The 20,667-nt window shown below is 41.6% G+C and overlaps 1 protein-coding gene across 1 annotated transcript in view; it reads right to left on the reverse strand.

Moving 5' to 3' along the window:
• Window positions 1-20,667, reverse strand: part of DCUN1D1 (defective in cullin neddylation 1 domain containing 1) — a 69,461-nt gene that overhangs the window by 38,336 nt on the left and 10,458 nt on the right. Inside the window, exon 3 of the mRNA XM_053710176.1 lies at window positions 17,664-17,832. Coding sequence (XP_053566151.1) covers window positions 17,664-17,832 — 169 coding nt within the window. The remainder of the gene's footprint in view (window positions 1-17,663; window positions 17,833-20,667) is intronic.

Below are 20,667 nucleotides of genomic sequence, written 5' to 3' on the forward strand. Positions count from 1 at the left end.
TGTGGATTGCAGACAAGTGGCAGGAGTGAGTCTCCGCCCATTGAATGATTTTGGTCACTTCTTCCATCGCCAGGGAACTCCTTGTTCCCCCCTGATGGTTGATGTACGCAACAGTCGTCATGTTGTCTGATTGAAACCGTATGAATTTGGCCTTTGCTAGCTGAGGCCAAGCCTTGAGAGCATTGAATATCGCTCTCAGTTCCAGAATATTTATGGGGAGAAGAGATTCTTCCCGAGACCAAAGACCCTGAGCTTTCAGGGGTCCCCAGACCGCGCCCCAGCCCACCAGACTGGCGTCGGTCGTGACAATGACCCACTCTGGTCTGCGGAAGCTCATCCCCTGTGACAGGTTGTCCAGGGACAGCCACCAACGGAGTGAATCTCTGGTCCTCTGATCTACTTGTATCGTCGGAGACAAGTCTGTATAATCCCCATTCCACTGACTGAGCATGCACAGTTGTAATGGTCTTAGATGAATTCGCGCAAAAGGAACTATGTCCATTGCCGCTACCATCAAACCTATTACTTCCATGCACTGCACTATGGAAGGAAGAGGAACAGAATGAAGTATTTGACAAGAGTTTAGAAGTTTTGATTTTCTGGCCTCTGTCAGAAAAATCCTCATTTCTAAGGAGTCTATTATTGTTCCCAAGAAGGGAACCCTTGTTGACGGAGATAGAGAACTTTTTTCTACGTTCACTTTCCACCCGTGAGATCTGAGAAAGGCCAGGACAATGTCCGTGTGAGCCTTTGCTTGTGGAAGGGACGACGCTTGAATCAGAATGTCGTCCAAGTAAGGTACTACTGCAATGCCCCTTGGTCTTAGCACCGCTAGAAGGGACCCTAGTACCTTTGTGAAAATTCTTGGAGCAGTGGCTAATCCGAACGGAAGTGCCACAAACTGGTAATGCTTGTCCAGAAATGCGAACCTTAGGAACCGATGATGTTCCTTGTGGATAGGAATATGTAGATACGCATCCTTTAAATCCACCGTGGTCATGAATTGACCTTCCTGGATGGAAGGAAGAATTGTTCGAATGGTTTCCATTTTGAACGATGGAACCTTGAGAAACTTGTTTAGGATCTTGAGATCTAAGATTGGTCTGAATGTTCCCTCTTTTTTGGGAACTACGAACAGATTGGAGTAGAACCCCATCCCTTGTTCTCCTAATGGAACAGGATGAATCACTCCCATTTTCAACAGGTCTTCTACACAATGTAAGAATGCCTGTTTTTTTATGTGGTCTGAAGACAATTGAGACCTGTGGAACCTCCCCCTTGGGGGAAGCCCCTTGAATTCCAGAAGATAACCTTGGGAGACTATTTCCAGCGCCCAAGGATCCAGAACATCTCTTGCCCAAGCCTGAGCGAAGAGAGAAAGTCTGCCCCCCACCAGATCCGGTCCCGGATCGGGGGCCAACATCTCATGCTGTCTTGGTAGCAGTGGCAGGTTTCTTGGCCTGCTTACCTTTGTTCCAGCCTTGCATTGGCCTCCAGGCTGGCTTGGCTTGAGAAGTATTACCCTCTTGCTTAGAGGACGTAGCACTTGGGGCTGGTCCGTTTCTGCGAAAGGGACGAAAATTAGGTTTATTTTTGGCCTTGAAAGACCTATCCTGAGGAAGGGCGTGGCCCTTGCCCCCAGTGATATCAGAAATAATCTCTTTCAAGTCAGGGCCAAACAGCGTTTTCCCCTTGAAAGGAATGTTAAGCAATTTGTTCTTGGAAGACGCATCCGCTGACCAAGATTTTAGCCAAAGCGCTCTGCGCGCCACAATAGCAAACCCAGAATTTTTCGCCGCTAATCTAGCCAATTGCAAAGTGGCGTCTAGGGTGAAAGAGTTAGCCAATTTGAGAGCATGAATTCTGTCCAAAATCTCCTCATAAGAAGAATCTTTATTGAGCGCCTTTTCTAGTTCATCGAACCAGAAACACGCTGCTGTAGTGACAGGAACAATGCATGAAATTGGTTGTAGAAGGTAACCTTGCTGAACAAACATCTTTTTAAGCAAACCCTCTAATTTTTTATCCATAGGATCTTTGAAAGCACAACTATCTTCTATGGGTATAGTGGTGCGTTTGTTTAGAGTAGAAACCGCCCCCTCGACCTTGGGGACTGTCTGCCATAAGTCCTTTCTGGGGTCGACCATAGGAAACAATTTCTTAAATATAGGGGGAGGGACGAAAGGTATGCCGGGCCTTTCCCATTCTTTGTTTACAATGTCCGCCACCCGCTTGGGTATAGGAAAAGCTTCGGGGGGCCCCGGGACCTCTAGGAACTTGTCCATTTTACATAATTTCTCTGGAATGACCAAATTCTCACAATCATCCAGAGTAGATAACACCTCCTTAAGCAGGGCGCGGAGATGTTCCAATTTAAATTTGAATGTAATCACATCAGGTTCAGCTTGTTGAGAAATTTTCCCTGAATCTGAAATTTCTCCCTCAGACAAAACCTCCCTGGCCCCCTCAGACTGGTGTAGGGGCACTTCAGAACCAATATCATCAGCGTCCTCATGCTCTTCAGTATTGTCTAAAACAGAGCAGTCGCGCTTTCGCTGATAAGTGGGCATTTTGGCTAAAATGTTTTTGATAGAATTATCCATTACAGCCGTTAATTGTTGCATAGTAAGGAGTATTGGCGCACTAGATGTACTAGGGGCCTCCTGTGTGGGCAAGACTGGTGTAGACGAAGGAGGGGATGATGCAGTACCATGCTTACTCCCCTCACTTGAGGAATCATCTTGGGCATCATTTTCTCTAAATTTTGTGTCACATAAATCACATCTATTTAAATGAGAAGGAACCTTGGCTTCCCCACATACAGAACACAGTCTATCTGGTAGTTCAGACATGTTAAACAGGCATAAACTTGATAACAAAGTACAAAAAACGTTTTAAAATAAAACCGTTACTGTCACTTTAAATTTTAAACTGAACACACTTTATTACTGCAAATGTGAAAAAGTATGAAGGAATTGTTCAAAATTCACCAAAATTTCACCACAGTGTCTTAAAGCCTTAAAAGTATTGCACACCAAATTTGAAAGCTTTAACTCTTAAAATAACGGAACCGGAGCCGTTTTTATATTTAACCCCTTTACAGTCCCTGGTATCTGCTTTGCTGCGACCCAACCAAGCCCAAAGGGGAATACGATACCAAATGACGCCTTCAGAAAGTCTTTTCTATGTATCAGAGCTCCTCACACATGCATCTGCATGTCATGCTTCCCAAAAACAAGTGCGCAATAGAGGCGCGAAAATGAGGCTCTGCCTATGATTAGGGAAAGCCCCTAGAGAATAAGGTGTCCAATACAGTGCCTGCCGGTTATTTTACATAATTCCCAAGAATAAAATAATTCCTCAAAGCTATGAAGTATTAAAATATGCTTATATATCAATCGTTTTAGCCCAGAAAATGTCTACAGTCTTAAAAGCCCTTGTGAAGCCCTTTTTTTCTTATGTAATAAAAATGGCTTACCGGATCCCATAGGGAAAATGACAGCTTCCAGCATTACATCGTCTTGTTAGAAATGTGTCATACCTCAAGCAGCAAAAGTCTGCTCACTGTTTCCCCCAACTGAAGTTAATTCCTCTCAACAGTCCTGTGTGGAAACAGCCATCGATTTTAGTAACGGTTGCTAAAATCATTTTCCTCTTACAAACAGAAATCTTCATCTCTTTTCTGTTTCAGAGTAAATAGTACATACCAGCACTATTTTAAAATAACAAACTCTTGATTGAATAATAAAAACTACAGTTAAACACCAAAAAACTCTAAGCCATCTCCGTGGAGATGTTGCCTGTACAACGGCAAAGAGAATGACTGGGGAAGGCGGAGCCTAGGAGGGATCATGTGACCAGCTTTGCTGGGCTCTTTGCCATTTCCTGTTGGGGAAGAGAATATCCCACAAGTAAGGATGACGCCGTGGACCGGACACACCTATGTTGGAGAAATTGACAAAGCAGAGATTTGTCCCTTTAAGGAAGTTGCGTATAACCCTTTCTCCAATCCTTCTTGGAGAAAAGACAGAATCCTGGGAAACCTAACTCTACTCCACGAGTAACTTTTGGATTCGCACCAATGAAGATATTTACGCCATATCTTATGGTAGATCTTTCTAGTAACAGGCTTACGTGCCTGAATCAAAATATCAATGACCAAATCAGAGAACCCCCGCTTAGATAAAATCAAGCGTTCAATCTCCAAGCAGTCAGCTGCTGAGAAACTAGATTCGGATGATGGAAGGGTCCCTGAATGAGAAGGTCCTGCCTCAATGGAAGCTTCCACGGCGGCAGAGAGGACATGTCCACTAGATCGGCATACCAAGTCCTGCGAGGCCACGCAGGCATGATTAGAATTACTGAAGCCCTCTCCTGTTTGATCCGAGCAATCAGCTGGGGAAGGAGAGCAAACGGTGGAAACACATAAGCTAGGTTGAACGACCAAGGCACTGCCAAGGCATCTATCAGTTCGGCCTGAGGATCCCTCGACCTGGATCCGTATCTTGGAAGCTTGGCATTCTGACGAGACGCCATCAGATCCAATTCCGGCCTGCCCCACCTGAGGATCAGGTTGGCAAGGACCTCCGGATGGAGTTCCCATTCCCCCGGATGAAACGTCTGTCTGCTCAAAAAATCCGCCTCCCAGTTGTCCACTCCTGGGATGTAGATTGCTGACAGATAACAAGAGTGAGCTTCCGCCCACTGAATTATCTTGGATACTTCTGTCATCGCTAAGGAACTCCTTGTTCCTCTCTGATGATTGATGTAAGCCACAGTCGTGATGTTGTCCGACTGGAATCTTATTAATTTGACCGAAGCCAACTGGGGCCACGTCTGAAGTGCATTGAATATTGCTTTCAATTCCAGAATATTCATTGGAAGTAGAGACTCCACCTGAGTCCACACACCCTGAGCCTTCAGGGAATTCCAAACTGCACCCCAGCCTAGTAGACTGACGTCCGTGGTCACTATCACCCACGAGGGTCTGCGGAAACACGTCCCTTGGGACAGATGATCCGGCGACAACCACCAAAGAAGAGAGTCTCTGGTCTCCTGGTCCAGATTTATCTGAGGAGATAAATTTGTATAATCCCCATTCCACTGTCTGAGCATGCACAGTTGCAGTGGTCTGAGATAAAATCGAGCAAACGGAATGATGTCCATTGCCGCCATCATGAATCCTATGACCTCCATGCATTGAGCCACTGATGGCCGAGGATTGGACTGAAGGGCTTGGTATGTATTTAGAATCTTTGACTTTCTGACCTCCGACAGAAAAATCTTCATGGAGATAGAATCTATCAGAGTTCCCAAGAAGGGAACCTTTGTCTGTAGAATTAGTGAACTTTGCTCTAGATTCACCTTCCATCCGTGAGTTCTCAGAAAGGAAAACACCATGTCTGTATGAGATTTTGACAGATGATAAGTCGATGCCTGGATCAGAATATCGTCCAGATAAGGCACCACTGCAATGTCTCGCGGCCTGAGAACCGCCAGAAGGGACCCTAGAACCTTCATGAAGATTCTGGGTGCTGTTGCCAACCCAAAGGGAAGAGCCACAAACTGAAAATGTTTGTCCAGGAAGGCAAACCTTAGGTACTGATGATGATCCTTGTGAATAGGAATATGAAGGTATGCATCCTTCAAGTCCACTGTAGTCATATATTGACCCTCCTGGATCATTGGTAAAATTGTTAGAATAGTCTCCATCTTGAAAGATGGGACTCTGAGAAACTTGTTTAGACTTTTGAGATCTAAAATGGGTCTGAACGTTCCCTCTTTTTTGGGAACCACAAAAAGATTTGAGTAAAACCCCTGTCACTGTTTCAGTCTTGGAACGGGACGAATTACTCCCATAGTAGAGAGGTCTTTTACACAACATAAGAACGCCTCTCTTTTTATCTGGTCTACAGATAATCGTGAAAGAAGAAATCTCCCCCTTGGGAGAAATTTTTTTAATTCCAGTTGATACCCGTGGGTCACGATTTCCAGTGCCCAGGGGTCCTGAACATCTCTTACCCAAGCCTGGGCAAAGAGAGAAAGTCTGCCCCCTACTAGATACAGTCCCGGATCGGGGTCCGCCCCTTCATGCTGTCTTGGTAGCAGCAGCAGGCTTCTTATGTTGATTACCCTTGTTCCAGGCCTGGTTGGGTCTCCAGACGGACTTGGACTGAGCAAAATCCCCTTCCTGTTTCGCGGAAGAAGAGGAAGAAGAGGGGACTCCTTTAAAGTTTCAAAAGGAACGAAAATTATTTTGTTTACACCTCAATTTAGCAGTCTTATCCTGAGGTAGGAGATGACCCTTACCTCCAGTAATGTCAGAAATGATTTCCTTCAAGTCAGGCCCGAATAGTGTTTTTGCCCTTGAAAGGAATAGCCAAAAGCTTTGACTTAGATGACACATCAGCAGACCAAGATTTTAACCATAACGCTCTACGCGCTAAAACGGCAAATCCGGCATTCTTAGCCGCCAACTTAGCAATTTGAAAGGCGGCATCTGTGATAAAAGAATTAGCCAGCTTGAGAGCCTTAATTCTATCTAAAATATCCTCTAAAGGAGTCTCAGTCTTACGAGACTCTTCTAAGGCATAAAACCAAAAAGCAGCCGCAGTGGTAACTGGTACAATGCAGGCTGTCGGTTGTAAAAGGAAACCCTGATGAATAAATAACTTTTTTAGAAAGCCCTCCAATTTCTTATCCATAGGATCTTTGAAAGCACAGCTGTCCTCAATAGGAATAGAGCTCACGCTTAGCCAGGGTAGATATAGCTCCCTCCACCTTAGGGACCGTCTGCCAAGAGTCCTGAATAGTGTCAGATATAGGGTACATTTTCTTAAAATTAGGAGAAGGTGAGAACGGTATACCCGGTCTGTCCCATTCCCTCTTGATAATCTCTGAAATTCTCTTAGGAACCGGAAAAACATCAGTGTAAGCAAGTACCTCTAAGTATTTGTCCATTTTACACAATTTCTCTGGTGGTACCACAATAGAGTCACAGTCATCCAGAGTCGCTAAAACCTCCCGAAGTAACAGGCGGAGGTGTTCAAACTTAAATCTAAAGGACATGACGTCCGAGTCCTTCTGAAGTAACACACTTCCCGAATCGGAAAGTTCCCCCTCAGACAGAAGTTCCCTGACCCCCAAATCAGATCCCTGTGAGGGTACATCGGAAATAGCCAATAAAGCATTAGAGAACTCAGTATTCACATTGACTTCTGTCCTACTGCGTTTGCCCTGTAACACTGGCAACATGGATAAAACCTCTGTAAGGGTAGTTGACATAACTGCAGCCATATCCTGCAGGGTAAATTAATAAGACGCGGTTGAAGGACCCGGCGTCGCTTGGGTGGGTGTTAAAGGTTGTGACGTTTGGGGAGAATTTGGCGGCATACCCTGATTCTCCTCAGACTGAGAATCATCCTTGGACACACTTTCCTTAAATAAAATCTGCTCTTTACATTTTAAGGCCCTTTCAGTACATGAGGGACAAAAAGTAAGAGGGGGTTCCACAGAGGCATATAAACACATAGAACAAGTAGTTTCCTCAATGTCAGACATGTTAAACAGACTAGCAATAGCAATAATAGTCGTTCTTTACTTGATATATTGAACTTTTGGAGTCAAAAAATACAATAAAACAATGAAACAAAAAACATGTACTGCGCCATTAAATAATAAAAGCGCAAAAATTTTTCGGTTGTTAGCCAAAACATGATTTCAGCAATAAAAAGTGCCCCTATGTGTCCCAATTAGCTTAAATATATTGCACCACTTGTTAGGATATGTAAAATATCAAAGTAAATCAGGTTTATCAAATATATCTATGTATTATAAAAATTTTCAACCTGAAAAATTGTATAAATTAAATCATGATGCAGCTATAATAGCTTTAGATGCTAAAAAGCTTTTGATGCCGTGCAATGGGATCATCTTTTTATGTCTCTGTCTAAATTTGGTTTCTCGGGGCCATTCACAAATTTTATTAAAGCAATTTATAATAACCCGGTATCTTCAATCTCTGTGAATGGTGTGGAATCTGCAGAAATAACATTGGAAAGAGGTACCAGACAAGGCTGTCCATTATCGCCCTTTCTATTCAACTTATCTATTGAGCCTCTAGAGATTAAAATTCGTCAGGTTCTGCAAGGGGTCCTATGTAAAAATATAGAAGAAAAAGTTTTACTATATGCGGATGATGTATTGATCTTCTTAAGAAATAGTAAGCAAAATATCCCAAAACTAATGGAAATAATAGAAACATATAGTTCATTTTCGGGATATAAAGTTAATGTTAATAAATCAGAGCTGTTATGGTTAAAAAAGGACTTGAACATAAGTGCGTTCAAAGTTGTAGATCAAATTACTTATTTAGGCATTAATCTAAGTAAAAATCCAAATTTATGGTATGAATTTAATTTAAAGCCAATTCTACAAAAAATATATGATCAGCTCAATGCCTGGAAACATTTACCATTAGCGTTATCAGGAAAGATTGGATTAATTAAAATGATTATTTTCCCAAAGATACTCTATAAATTACAGAATTTACCTCTTTTATTAAAGAAAGTAGATATTAAATCATTTAATAAAAATATAACGGAATTTCTCTGGGGAAAGAAAAGGAGGAAAATCTCATTTAAAATATTATCATATTCAAAAGAATATGGGGGTCTTGCACTACCGGATATTGGGAAATATAACTTAGCATGCCTGGTTAAAATAGCGGCTGAATGGTTGATAGATAAAGAATACTATACAGATAAATCACTAGAAGAAGAGATAGTAAAACCCTATATATTAAAAGCGTTACTACATACGCAAATTAAAGATATCCCAAAGAAGATTAAAAGCTTCAGCTCAATTATGTGTATTATAAAAGCATGACAACAATATTGTAAGAAACTTAAAGTTAATTACACAGTGTCTAATTTTTTAACAATAATTGGTTATCCCCCGTTTCCCCAAGCACTAAAACCTGCAGTTTTCCATAGATGGAAAAGAAAGGGTCTGACATGTGTTAGTCAAATGATCAATTTCACTCCAGACATAGCCCAGGTCAAAACATTTGAAGATTTAATACGTGAATTCGACCTGCCTAGTAAAGACTTCTTTGCATATCTACAATTAAGAAATCTGGTTAATAAACTATTACAAATTCAAAATAAAGACTGGGGCTGGTCCCCACTTATGCACAATTTAGAACTATGCAAGATGGAAGATTTCTCTATAAAAAAAATGGTATAAGGAGTCATTACGGCAGGAGGGTCATTTAAATCTACAATTGATCGTTAAAAAATGGCATATGAAGGGAGTAACGGAATGCAATGAAGAATATATCCAGAACAGTATTAACAGAATAAATAAGATCTATATTTCCACTAACTACAGGGAAGCGCACATTAATATATTAAATCAAACATATCTTACCCCTTCTGCTATGGCAAGATGGAATAGTAAAACTCAAGATAAATGTGTCAAATTTGGTAGCAGAGGGGCTGACATTGTGCATTACTTTTGGGGCTGCACATTAGTCAGACAATATTGGAATAAAATAAGCTTCTGGTTATCTAGGATATTAAAAGCAGAGATAAAAATTTATCGGGATCTAGTATTTTTTTTTTATTCCCCTCAACAACAAAAAAAGGTTAAAAACAAGGAATTTACTGAATTGGGTATTGGTGTGGCTAGGTTTTTACTTTTGAAAACTTGGACCTCAAGAAAATTGCCCGCTATAGCTGAAGTTAATAACCAGATTTTTAAACAAATGACGGTAGAACAATGCATGATAGAGCAAGATAAAACTAATGAAGTTGAAAGATTCTTTAAAAAATGGGAAATATTTATATATTCGCAACCAGTGGATCTGCAAAAGAAAATTATCTATCCACTCAGATCCACAGATTATATTATGAATGCCATATTAAAGGGACAGTCAACACTTTCGTTAACATTATTTGAGATAGAAATATAAGAACCGAAGATCCGCCTGCACTATACCCCTTCTGCCATGCCGCCTTGCTTCTGTAGTAATCACTTTCGCTAACTTGTCTAATACCGGGTAAATATGGCAGCTGGACTCCCCCCACCGTTACATAGCTGCCTTCTTCTTCAAATGATCATCAAATCAGAATCCAGTCCTCGGACAGAAATTGCACGCGCTTGAAATGAATTACCTCAGGTATATTAGGCTAATGAATTACCTCAGGTATATTAGGCTAAGAATAAGAGAAGGCTGAAGTTTATTTATTAATTTGTTCCTTTTTTTTATTTATTTTTTCTCTCTTTTTCTTTCTTTTTTTTTTGATCTGTCTTGTAAAAAAAAAAATAGTATCCATCTAGGGAGAAATTAATTGTTATATGACATGCAGAGGAAGGGCTGGTTTAAAAAATGGGTTATGGTATGTTAATAATTTTGGGTTGTGATTTTGTTTTAAACCGGATGGTTTATAATGCAGAAGGAAGTCTGTTTTTCAGTTGTACTTATCATATTGACAGTCTAAAACGTGTATATTTAATCCCCAAGTATGTAAATGTGTGTTTTACCATCCCTTCCCTCTCTCCTTTTTTTTTTCTGTACCCTATTTGGATATTTAATAAAAAAATAAATGTTTTGACCCCTGCACATCGCCACAGCTCTGCTGTGGCGCCTACCTGCCCCCAAGGCACACTGACACAACGTTCTGAGCCTCTCTGTCAACTACAATCACCAAGCAGAACTAGGCCCCACCAGAGCCTCAGGATCTTGCCACCGATCCGGAACACACAGTGCGCGTCTGAGCGTGCGAAAATAGGCCCTGCCCACCGTGGGCGAAACTCCTATCCTACCGAGACCCGCATGGGTAGTTGAAAACCCAAACATGTCGGTCATTATTAAGCCATGTGTACAACAAATACATCCTGCGCAATAAGCGCTTCATATTGTAAGGTGTCAACAGAAATAAAAAACAGCCGCATCTCCCAACGTCAGCCCACAAATTATTTTTAAAGTGATATCTACACTTAGAAATATAATAAAATTTAACAGGGAATCAAGGTACACCATTTTCTAAAGTGCATACTGCTTACCCCTCCCCAGTTAGGGATATCGTCAGTCTGTTCACTTCTGATGTATCAAGTCTCCCCAGAAAACAAAAGACTGAACATACCTCAATGCTGCTTGTAGCATGACATCGTTCTCCACACTGAAGATTTCTCTTTACACTACCTTCAGCTGCTCTGTGGGAACCAGAATGGATCTTAGATAACGTTTGCTAAGATCATCAACACCAGGACAGAAATAAAGAAATGTCTCCACTCCTCTTGGGAAGGTATACCAAGACGATTTCTCCCTGAGAAAAATAGTACTCACTGGCACCATTTTAAAATAAAAAACTTCTTGATTGAAGAATCTAAACTAACACCTCACTTTACCTCTTCCTACATTAACATAGGCAAAGAGAATGACTGGGGGAGGAGGGGAAGGGAGGAGCTATATATACAGCTCTGCTGTGGTGCTCTTTGCCACTTACTGCTGGCAGGTGGTTTAATCCCACAAGTAAGGATGAAATCCGTGGACTCGTCATATCTTGTAAAAGAAAATTAGGCCCTTTCGCACTGGTTTAGAGTCTACACCAAGGGGTACAGAGCACCTGCTACCATTTTTCTGCACCCCAGTTCCTGTGTTTTCATGTTGAGACACTTGGCCTTGTGTCCACACCAGAGGTATGACTTTTTGGTCGCAAGACCACTTTTGACTTCTCAGTAGATGGGTCCCACTGGTTTCTGCCAATTTTGAGCTGATGGTTTTGCTGGACATCTTCTGATTGCTAAGGGAAGTAAGTATGATGTGTCTTTCTTCTGCTGCACTAAGTTTTCTTGGCCAACCACTATGGTCCTCAATGCTGCCTGTTTCTTTGTGCTTCTTCAGAAGAGCTTGGACAGCACATCTGAAAATCTGCGTCTTTCTTGAAATTTCTGCCTGCGAGAAACATCGCTGAAGTAGTATAACTACCTTGTGTCTTGTGCTCAGTCTTGCCATGGAGTATCACTTTTAATATTAAACTGTCTTTTGCAACCTCACTTTGTTAGGAGAGTTTGGCTGCTCCTCACAAAGTTTTATTCCACCTACACAGCTGTTTCTGTTTCAGTTAATGGTTGTATTAAATTGATGATCATTAGTACCAATTTGGTATAATTGTTTAAACATGCACCTGACTATATGCCAACAAAAAGTGTACATAGAATTGTTGCTGTTCTGAAGGCAAAGGGTGGTTAACAACAGGAGACGGCTAGTTCATATGGGCCATATAGATAACATTGTGCTCACGCCCATGAAGTTGTGCATAACACAGCACTAATTGGCTAAAATGCAAGTCAATAGATAAATAAAAAGTCATGATCAGGGGGCTGTCTGCAGAGGCTTAGATACAAGGTAATCACAGAGGTAAAAAGTATATTAATATAACCATGTTGGCTGTGCAAAACTGGGGAATGGTTAATAAAGGGATTATCTAGCTTTTTAAACAATAAACATTTTGGAGTTGACTGTACCTTTAAGTTTTGCATTTGTCTAATATTTGTACCATGTTACTGAAAGAGACTGCTAAATTGTATTCTGGGATTTTAATTTGCTAATCTGGGTTTTCCTTAAGTTTTCCCATATAAATATATCTTAAAGTGAATGTAAATTTTTTATGTAATGAAAGTATAATTAGATAGGTAATCATTATATTAACCAAACCGCCACTATCATTTTCTCATAAAATGTCTAATAAATATTTTATATACATTTCTAAATAACGCTTGTTGTATATACCTGCTCCTCCCACTCTCAACCATCCTTATTCTTTTCAATCGTACGTATACAGCGGTCCCACCCGCTGTTTACGTAGTGTCAATGCGCGCTCCCGTCTATGATAAACACTGCGCATGCGTCAAACCCCGATGCAGCTGTCTGTCAACATAGTATTCAGTGAATGAATACATTCACTGAATACTATCATTGGGTACAGAAGCAAAGCATCCGATCGTCATTCCCCTAATTAATAGGAATGTAGGTATTGTTTAAAATCCGTTTTTTACAAACGATTCTTTAAAATGATGAATAGATAGATTATTCCTTTAGTATTTATTGAGATGTTATTGTAGAATACGGAGCCACTATAGCATTGTACTTTCCTAGTGCTGAAATATTGAAAGAATGAATGAAGTCCGAGAAGTTTGCTATTGCGCAAATGCAAAATGTGAACGAGCTTCAGATAACAATGTAGGAAGAGCTGTCTAACGCAAGCGCAATACGGACGCGTGACGACAGCAAAAGGGGTTTGGTCCCCCCGTGGTTAATCAAATTATTGGTTATAAGGATCGTGCCTACAATGATAATGCAATGCCGGGCGGAGGATTATAATGACGGATGCAAGGTTATAAACAAAAATAAAACAGTAATTTTAATCTTTAAAAAAATTTCATGAATTAAAGTCATATTATTTAAACGTATTTGTTAAGGGGAATTTTAGAGAGCACGCTGAGTTTACATTCACTTTAATTGGTGGCAGCTTAAAGATAGTGTTTAGTGTGGGTAGCATTAAAAGGGAGTTTTGGGCATTTTGTTTAGCTCTAGAAAAGACTAGAGTGTTTGTTAACCCTTGCACCCACTAAACTAATCACAGTCTTGCCTGGAGTGGCTATACTGTGACACATTGGTTAAGGTGGAAAGGGTATGTTAACCCTTTCTGTGTCAAACAAGTGGCTGGTGCAGGGTTGGATAACTCTGGTCATCACAAACTGGTGTCAAGCAGTGTGGATATTTTTGTGATTAGATTTTAGTGCTTTGTGGATTTGCTAGTGTGAAAATCCCAGTACAAAAAGAAATTGTGACTCTCACAATTTCCAAAGGCTAAAACTCAGTGCATTATATTGTAAGTTTGACTTACAATATTTGTAAGTTTTGTGGCGGGACAGCTAGCGTTCAGAGGAAAAAGCAAGGATAGCCTGGTACAAGCCCTAATGGATTTTGACAAACATGAAGCAGAGCAGAGTGGATCCACAAACAGCACAAGCAGTGTCAAGGTACATATCTGCTGCTATGAGGAGTTATTCACTTAGCTCTGGAGATCCCCTGGACTGTTATTTGCAAACTTTTCTAAAGCATGTGGGCTCAGCGGACCCAAATTTAAGGATATAACTGATATTAAAATACCAGGAACAGCATGCTGTTGCAGCTGAACGCCAGGCTCTAGCAGTAGAGAAGCAGGCTGAAAGAGAATATCAGCTAGAGCTTGCACAACTGGAAAGAGCAACCGCCTTACCTGTTGTTGGTGAATCTAGAGATTCCTCTGTACTCAGACCATGTGCTGAGAATTTCCCTATTTTAGATAAAGATGGGGACCTACCTGGATGTATTCTTGCACAGCTTTGAAAGGACTTGCAGACAGTACCAGCTGCCAAGGGACCAGTGGACAAAGTATCTCACCTCTGGTCTGAAAGGTCCTGCACTGGAGGCTTTTGCAGAACTGCCTCCAGAGTTTTATCAGGACTAGGGCTGCAACAACTAATCAGTAAGTTTTATCATAAAAATAGTTGTCAACAAATCTCATTATCATTTAGGTGGTCAGTGATTAGTTGGTCAGTTGCACAGCACCAGCTGCTTTAATCTGATGATCTACTGCAACTAAGATTGTGCAAAAAAAATTGAATTTATTTTTTTAATCTTTTTTTCTATCCGATTAATCGGATAGTAAAAAAAAATAAAAAAAAATAAATGTTTGCACAATACCATGTGCAGGAGTTCATTGGATTGAAGCAGCTGGTGCTGTGCAATTAACCAACTAATCGCTGACCACCTAATTGATAATGAGATTCTTTGACAACTATTTTTATGATCAATCTTACCAATTAGTTGTTGCAGCCCTAATCAGGACTATGATGCAATTGAGGCTGCAATGTAGAGGAGGTATAATCTCACTCCTGAGGTGGTACAGATAGAAATTCTGGACTCTGCAGGGGGGGTACATCAGAGAGCTACACAATAGTTATGGGAAGTATGGATACAGCATTCAAGCAGTGGATCAGAGGGCTAAAGATTACCACCATGGAGGACCTGGAGGATCTGATGGTTAAGGAACAATTCATGCAGCTGTGCCTAGCACAAGTGCAGAAATGGGTGCTGGATTGCAAGCCCAAAACAGCATTGGAGGTCGGGCGAGCTGGCATATTAATACATAGCTAAAAGGTCACCAGTAAATGGGAGAAAAGCCTTTGTTAAGGGGGCATACAGCTGGAAGGGAGTTGCTGCACGACCCCGATTAAACCAAGCCTGCTGTTCCCTTATTTAATGTGTTCACTCTGGGAAGAAAAAGGTGAGTGCTGCACCTGGTCAGGGGATACCGCAGGTGTTTTGATTTGCAACAAAGAGGGGCACATCAGGTCTATTTGCCCAGAGATTAAATCGACACAATCATCTGGTGGGAGTCATCCCTCAGGTATCAGCGTCTGTGTTGTTTGTCACCTGGTCAAATGCAAACAACGAGAATCTAAAAACTGTCACTGTGTGACACAAGGTAACACTGGGACTCAGGAACACTGGGGCAGATGTGACAACTTGCAGTGCCTATGTCACATGTATACCTTGATTGGGGAGTAGGAAGAGGTCTAAGAAATGTGGGGGTATCTGACAATATTCCTAATGATGTATTACTGGGTACTGATCTGGGCAGGTTGTTATCACTGTATGTGTCTGACAATGATACATGTGACCTAGTGACATTAGATATTGGCCCTGATGTGCAAAGGGCTGTGTATAAACAAGCGCAGGGACATGCTGACCATGAGGGAGGACAGACTGCATGCAAGCAAGGTGCTGTGCCTAAAGTGGGTGTGTCTGTGCTGAGATGTGGAAGAGGACTGTCTGACGGGGAGGTAAGGCAGGTAGATGGTGTGTGTCTGTCTGTGCTTGAACCCATTGGGTCTGCAGAACAGAGTGAAAATGTAAGAGGAGAGACTGACTAGGGAGAAAAGCAAATGGATGGTGTGTGCCCGTCTGTGCTCGAACCAGTAGGATCTTTAGAACTGAGTGGAAATGTACAGAGAAAGGCTGACTGGGAGGAGAGGCAGATAGTGTGTTTGTGCTTGAAAATAAGGGGAGAGAGTGACTGGACAAATGGACACCTGAACAAGTGGAGTCCTCTTTAGAAGGTGTAAAGAGACAGGATAAATGGGAGAAAGGGCAGAAGGAAGATATGTGCTTGTCAGTACTAGAGCCAGATGGTTCCCAAATCCTGAGTGAAGATGTGAAGTGCAAGACTAACTATAAGAGAGGGCAGAGTGTAGACCCATCTGTGCCAGAAGAAGCAGTGCCCCAGAATCCAGAGTGTGTGGGAGAGGAGGGTACAGGATACTCCATGAGAGATGCAGAGTGAGTGTGAAACTTGTGGGTGACAGAGTCCCCAGTAACCTCAGCTGTGACCTATAAGCAGACTGCACAGACTAGGGGACAGAGACTGACTCAGACTGAAGATCCAAAAGGGATGAAATACAAGGAAGTGTATTTACACAGCACCACAGTTCCCAGCAGATAGGCTCCACAGTCGAGAAAATGGGGGAAGCAGATGGGCAAACCCCTACTGACTATAATACAGAACAGGTGTACAGAGGTTCTACTCAGGTGGAGGGGCAAGATCCCTGGTGAGCTAATCCCCAGCTGACAACACACAAAATGTTCAGAGTGTGTGAAAGGAAACTGGGTACTACAGACACACCTGCAAAAGGGTAGGATGTACGTTTCAGAGACCAAGCAAATTGTATATCACTTTTAAATGGAGGGTATCATGATGGCAAAACCACTATGTGCAATTTGTCTGGGAATTGGGTTATAACATCAAGGGAGAGCTCCCTTTGATACGCACCTGGAGTGGCTTGTGTGCCACCTTCCTTTGCGTCTCTTATTTGGGGGAGGTGTCATGAAAGCCTCATGATTTTAGACACAAGGGGTTAACTTTTTATCTCTGTGTTAAATGTTTCTGTTTTTCCAAAGGATGCGTGTCCGTGTGTTCTTTTTTTTAGAAAAAACAGAGCCCATCATAAGTAGCTGCAAGCTTCACTGTGCCAATCAAGTGACTGGTGCAGGTTTAGATAACACTGGTCGTCACAGGTAGGTAATTGCCATGTTAATGGAGGGGATAGGGGCTCTAACTTAACCCCTACCTCCTTAAAAACCTCATATACCACATACACACAACTCTCTGCACATAAGGGTTTCCTTTTTTTTAAATGAGAGATCTCATGCCTCTGTAGGCAGCCGGCAATAGCTATAGGAATGACAATTATCTGTTCTTATTAGTGAATTAAGTAAAAACTGAAGATAGAATAGCAATGCTATTCAGTTCCAGTCCAGAAGATACAGTAACAAGCTAAATTTGAAGACAGCAATGTTTAACAAAATGCAGAATGACACGCATTGATGGCTTCAGTATGAAGATTCTAAATACCTGGACTGTTTTGACCCCTAAAACAGGAGAAAAAAAGTTATGTGAACAGAAACAAAGCTCAGAAAAGAGTTCACAAGGGAATAGCCATTTTAATTAGAACCTATATACACCACAATCATTAATGTAGAATAAAGTATAAGAAAGCACCAGGAAAATAAAACATCTTTCAGGTCAAACCAAAAGCCCACACCCACCTACCCTAGTTCTGTCATTCCATCCATGAATTCCTGCTTTGAGAACTCACATTGCGTTGCTGCTCGGAATTTCCATGCAATAATTAGAACACTGACACTGGCTGGATCAAGAGCTAAATCGTCACAAAACTGTTGGATGCCGTCTATCCCAATTTTATTTTCATCTTGAGGGTCTGCAAAGAGGAAAACAAGAGATATAAGTACAGACCTACAGAGACTGATTTGATTTTCTGACACTTTCATAACATACTAATAAACATTTCTATATTTTTCAGAACTGGATGTCCAGCTATGCCTACATTTTTATCGTTTTCTAAACAAACTCAGTAAAGGTTACATCTATATGCTTTGCACAGCCTTACTCAGTTATGCATATCTTTATATTGTATCAGTGACATATTATTTGTACTTTCATTAATTATTTTGCTGGATTTATTTTAAAGGGACAGTCAAGTCCAAAAAAAAAAAAACTTTCATGTTTCAAATAGGGCATGTAATTTTAAACAACTTTCCAGTTTACTTTTATCACCAATTTTGCTTTGTTCTCATGGTATACTTAGTTGAAAGCTAAACCTAGGAAGGCTCATATGAAGGCTGCCTCTTATCACATGCTTTTTTATTTGCTTTTTACAACAGGGGAGTGCTAGTTTATGTGAGCCATATACATAACATTTTGATCACGCCTGTGGCTTGTGGCAGACACTGCACTAATTGGCTAAAATGCAAGTCAATAGATAACAAATAAAATGTCATGTGATCTGGGGGCTGTCAGAAGATGCTTAGATACAAGTTAATCGCAGAGGTAAAAAGTATATTATTATAACAGTGTTGGTTTTGCAAAACTGGGGAATGGGTAATAAAGGGATTATCTATCTTTTTAAACAACAAAAATTCTGGTGTTGACTGTCCCTTTAATTTACATTTGAAAATTTTAGCTTTTCTCTTTACTCCATGAAAAAATAAAGCACATTCTGTGGAATTAGGAAACGTGACTATTCCTACATGCTGCACAATGATCATTTGACATATGCAGGTGTTTATTTATATCTGTCCCTGTATGGCCACTGTGACGGATACCCCGGCTACCCCGACAGGGTAGCTCCGCCAAACGGGTCCTGCTTCCTCCCTGCCGACTGCAGCTATGTAGCTGACAAGTGAACACAGCCTGTAGCCACCCCTGATGCCCAACAGCATCAGTACCCAGGGTCCCACCCTGTGGCAGACTCCAGCTACCCAGACTGGGTAGCTCTGCCTGATGATCCTTTCTCTGCCTGGAACCGACTGGGTAGCTCCGCCAAACGGGTCCTGCTTCCTCCCTGCCGACTGCAGCTATGTAGCTGACAAGTGAACACAGCCTGTAGCCACCCCTGATGCCCAACAGCATCAGTACCCAGGGTCCCACCCTGTGGCAGACTCCAGCTACCCAGACTGGGTAGCTCTGCCTGATGATCCTTTCTCTGCCTGGAACAGGCTGGCTATGTAGCCCAGTAAAGTGATTTCTATGTAGCCCAGGAAAGTGATTTTAGCTGGAGCTCACCCAAATAACTAGACAGACTAGCCTTCAGGTGAAAACAAGAACTGATTTTATTGAGAACACACACTCCTTTTATACACACATCTCATCTTGATAACACAAAGGACAATCCCACAATTTTCCCGCCATTCCCGCCCCTCCAGACAGCCCGGCACCTCCATAGGAGCCACAGTCTCACATAATCCCAATACTTAGGGGTGGCGGTTTCAGGTGATCCCGGTGGAGCGGCGGCACTTCCAGGGTGTCATTTTAAAGCTCTCGGTCCCCAGATTTGATTTCACAGTCCAAAAATCAGCATGATTCGTTACTGGGGACTGGAGTTACAGTCCGTTGAAGTTATGAGGTTAGGGGTGTCCAAAACCCCCGGTTCCCAAAGGAGCTCCCCTCCGGTAATTTGTCCACCTCTTGTCCTCCCTAGGGGCTACTAATCCCCAAAAGAGCGGAGCTCTGGGGCACATATTTGCTGGAGCGACGAGGGGTAAAGTTAGCGGGTGTCCTGCTGTCCTGTTGTCGACAGGGAGTTCCAGGAGCCTGGACAGCCTGAGAGGAGTTAGGCAGGTGTCCGTTGTGAGGCGGCCGACCGGGAGTTCCAGGAGCCCGGCCAGCCTAGGAGGGTTTTCCTGGTCATACACAAGCTCTTTTCTAAACAAGTTTGGAACACAAAACCATGCAACCAAAAGCTTCCAGAGATGGTGGTTGCTCTGAGGAGCCCAAAACCACAAATAAACAACAGGGGTGAGGTTGTAGTGGGGGTTGGGGGTATCCTTAGCTGTCTGGTATCCGTGACAGCCACTACAAAGTAGATATGATAAACAACAAAAATAGCAACAATGAGTTTTTCTTGTTTTTTTAAAAAAGATAAAACTCAAAAGATGTGTCCCTGGAGTGCAAAACTGTAAAATTTCTGCTAACAAAACAACTTTAAATACTTTTCTTTGTACTCAGGTCTTTTGGAATTCAAAATTTCATACGCATATATTAAAGGGACACTAAATACATTTCATGTCATCCCTCTAATAATAGATTCTGTCATTTCGGAAACTAGGTTACACTGCAGGTATCTGAAGCAGAGTTGCTGCACACGTGCAAACAGGTCAGTACTGGAATGTAGTGAAAGAGATTTCAACATGGAAGCGGGGAATAACCCCCAATACTATGCTTACAAAATGTATTTAGTGTTTAATATCCCTTTAAAATTAAAAATTACTTTTTAGTGCTCATTTAAGCAAAATTCAGTAAAAACAAACGACGATTGTTTACTGTGCTTACTTTTCCGGTAATTTACCTAGCAGGGTGCTTTTTTTAAAACATTTAAATTACTGTTTTATTTGCTCTAGTATGTGTCATCACAGTTTATAGACCACCAACCCTAAAAAAAGTTTTAGTTTTTTTTATTTTTAAACAAGACAAGCGGCAGCACCAAGATGATGCTGTAAACTCCAACCAGAGCACGTTCTTATTGTGTTCAAGGGTA

Source organism: Bombina bombina, chromosome 4, assembly GCF_027579735.1.
Source record: "Bombina bombina isolate aBomBom1 chromosome 4, aBomBom1.pri, whole genome shotgun sequence".
In the NCBI taxonomy this organism is placed as follows: domain Eukaryota; kingdom Metazoa; phylum Chordata; class Amphibia; order Anura; family Bombinatoridae; genus Bombina; species Bombina bombina.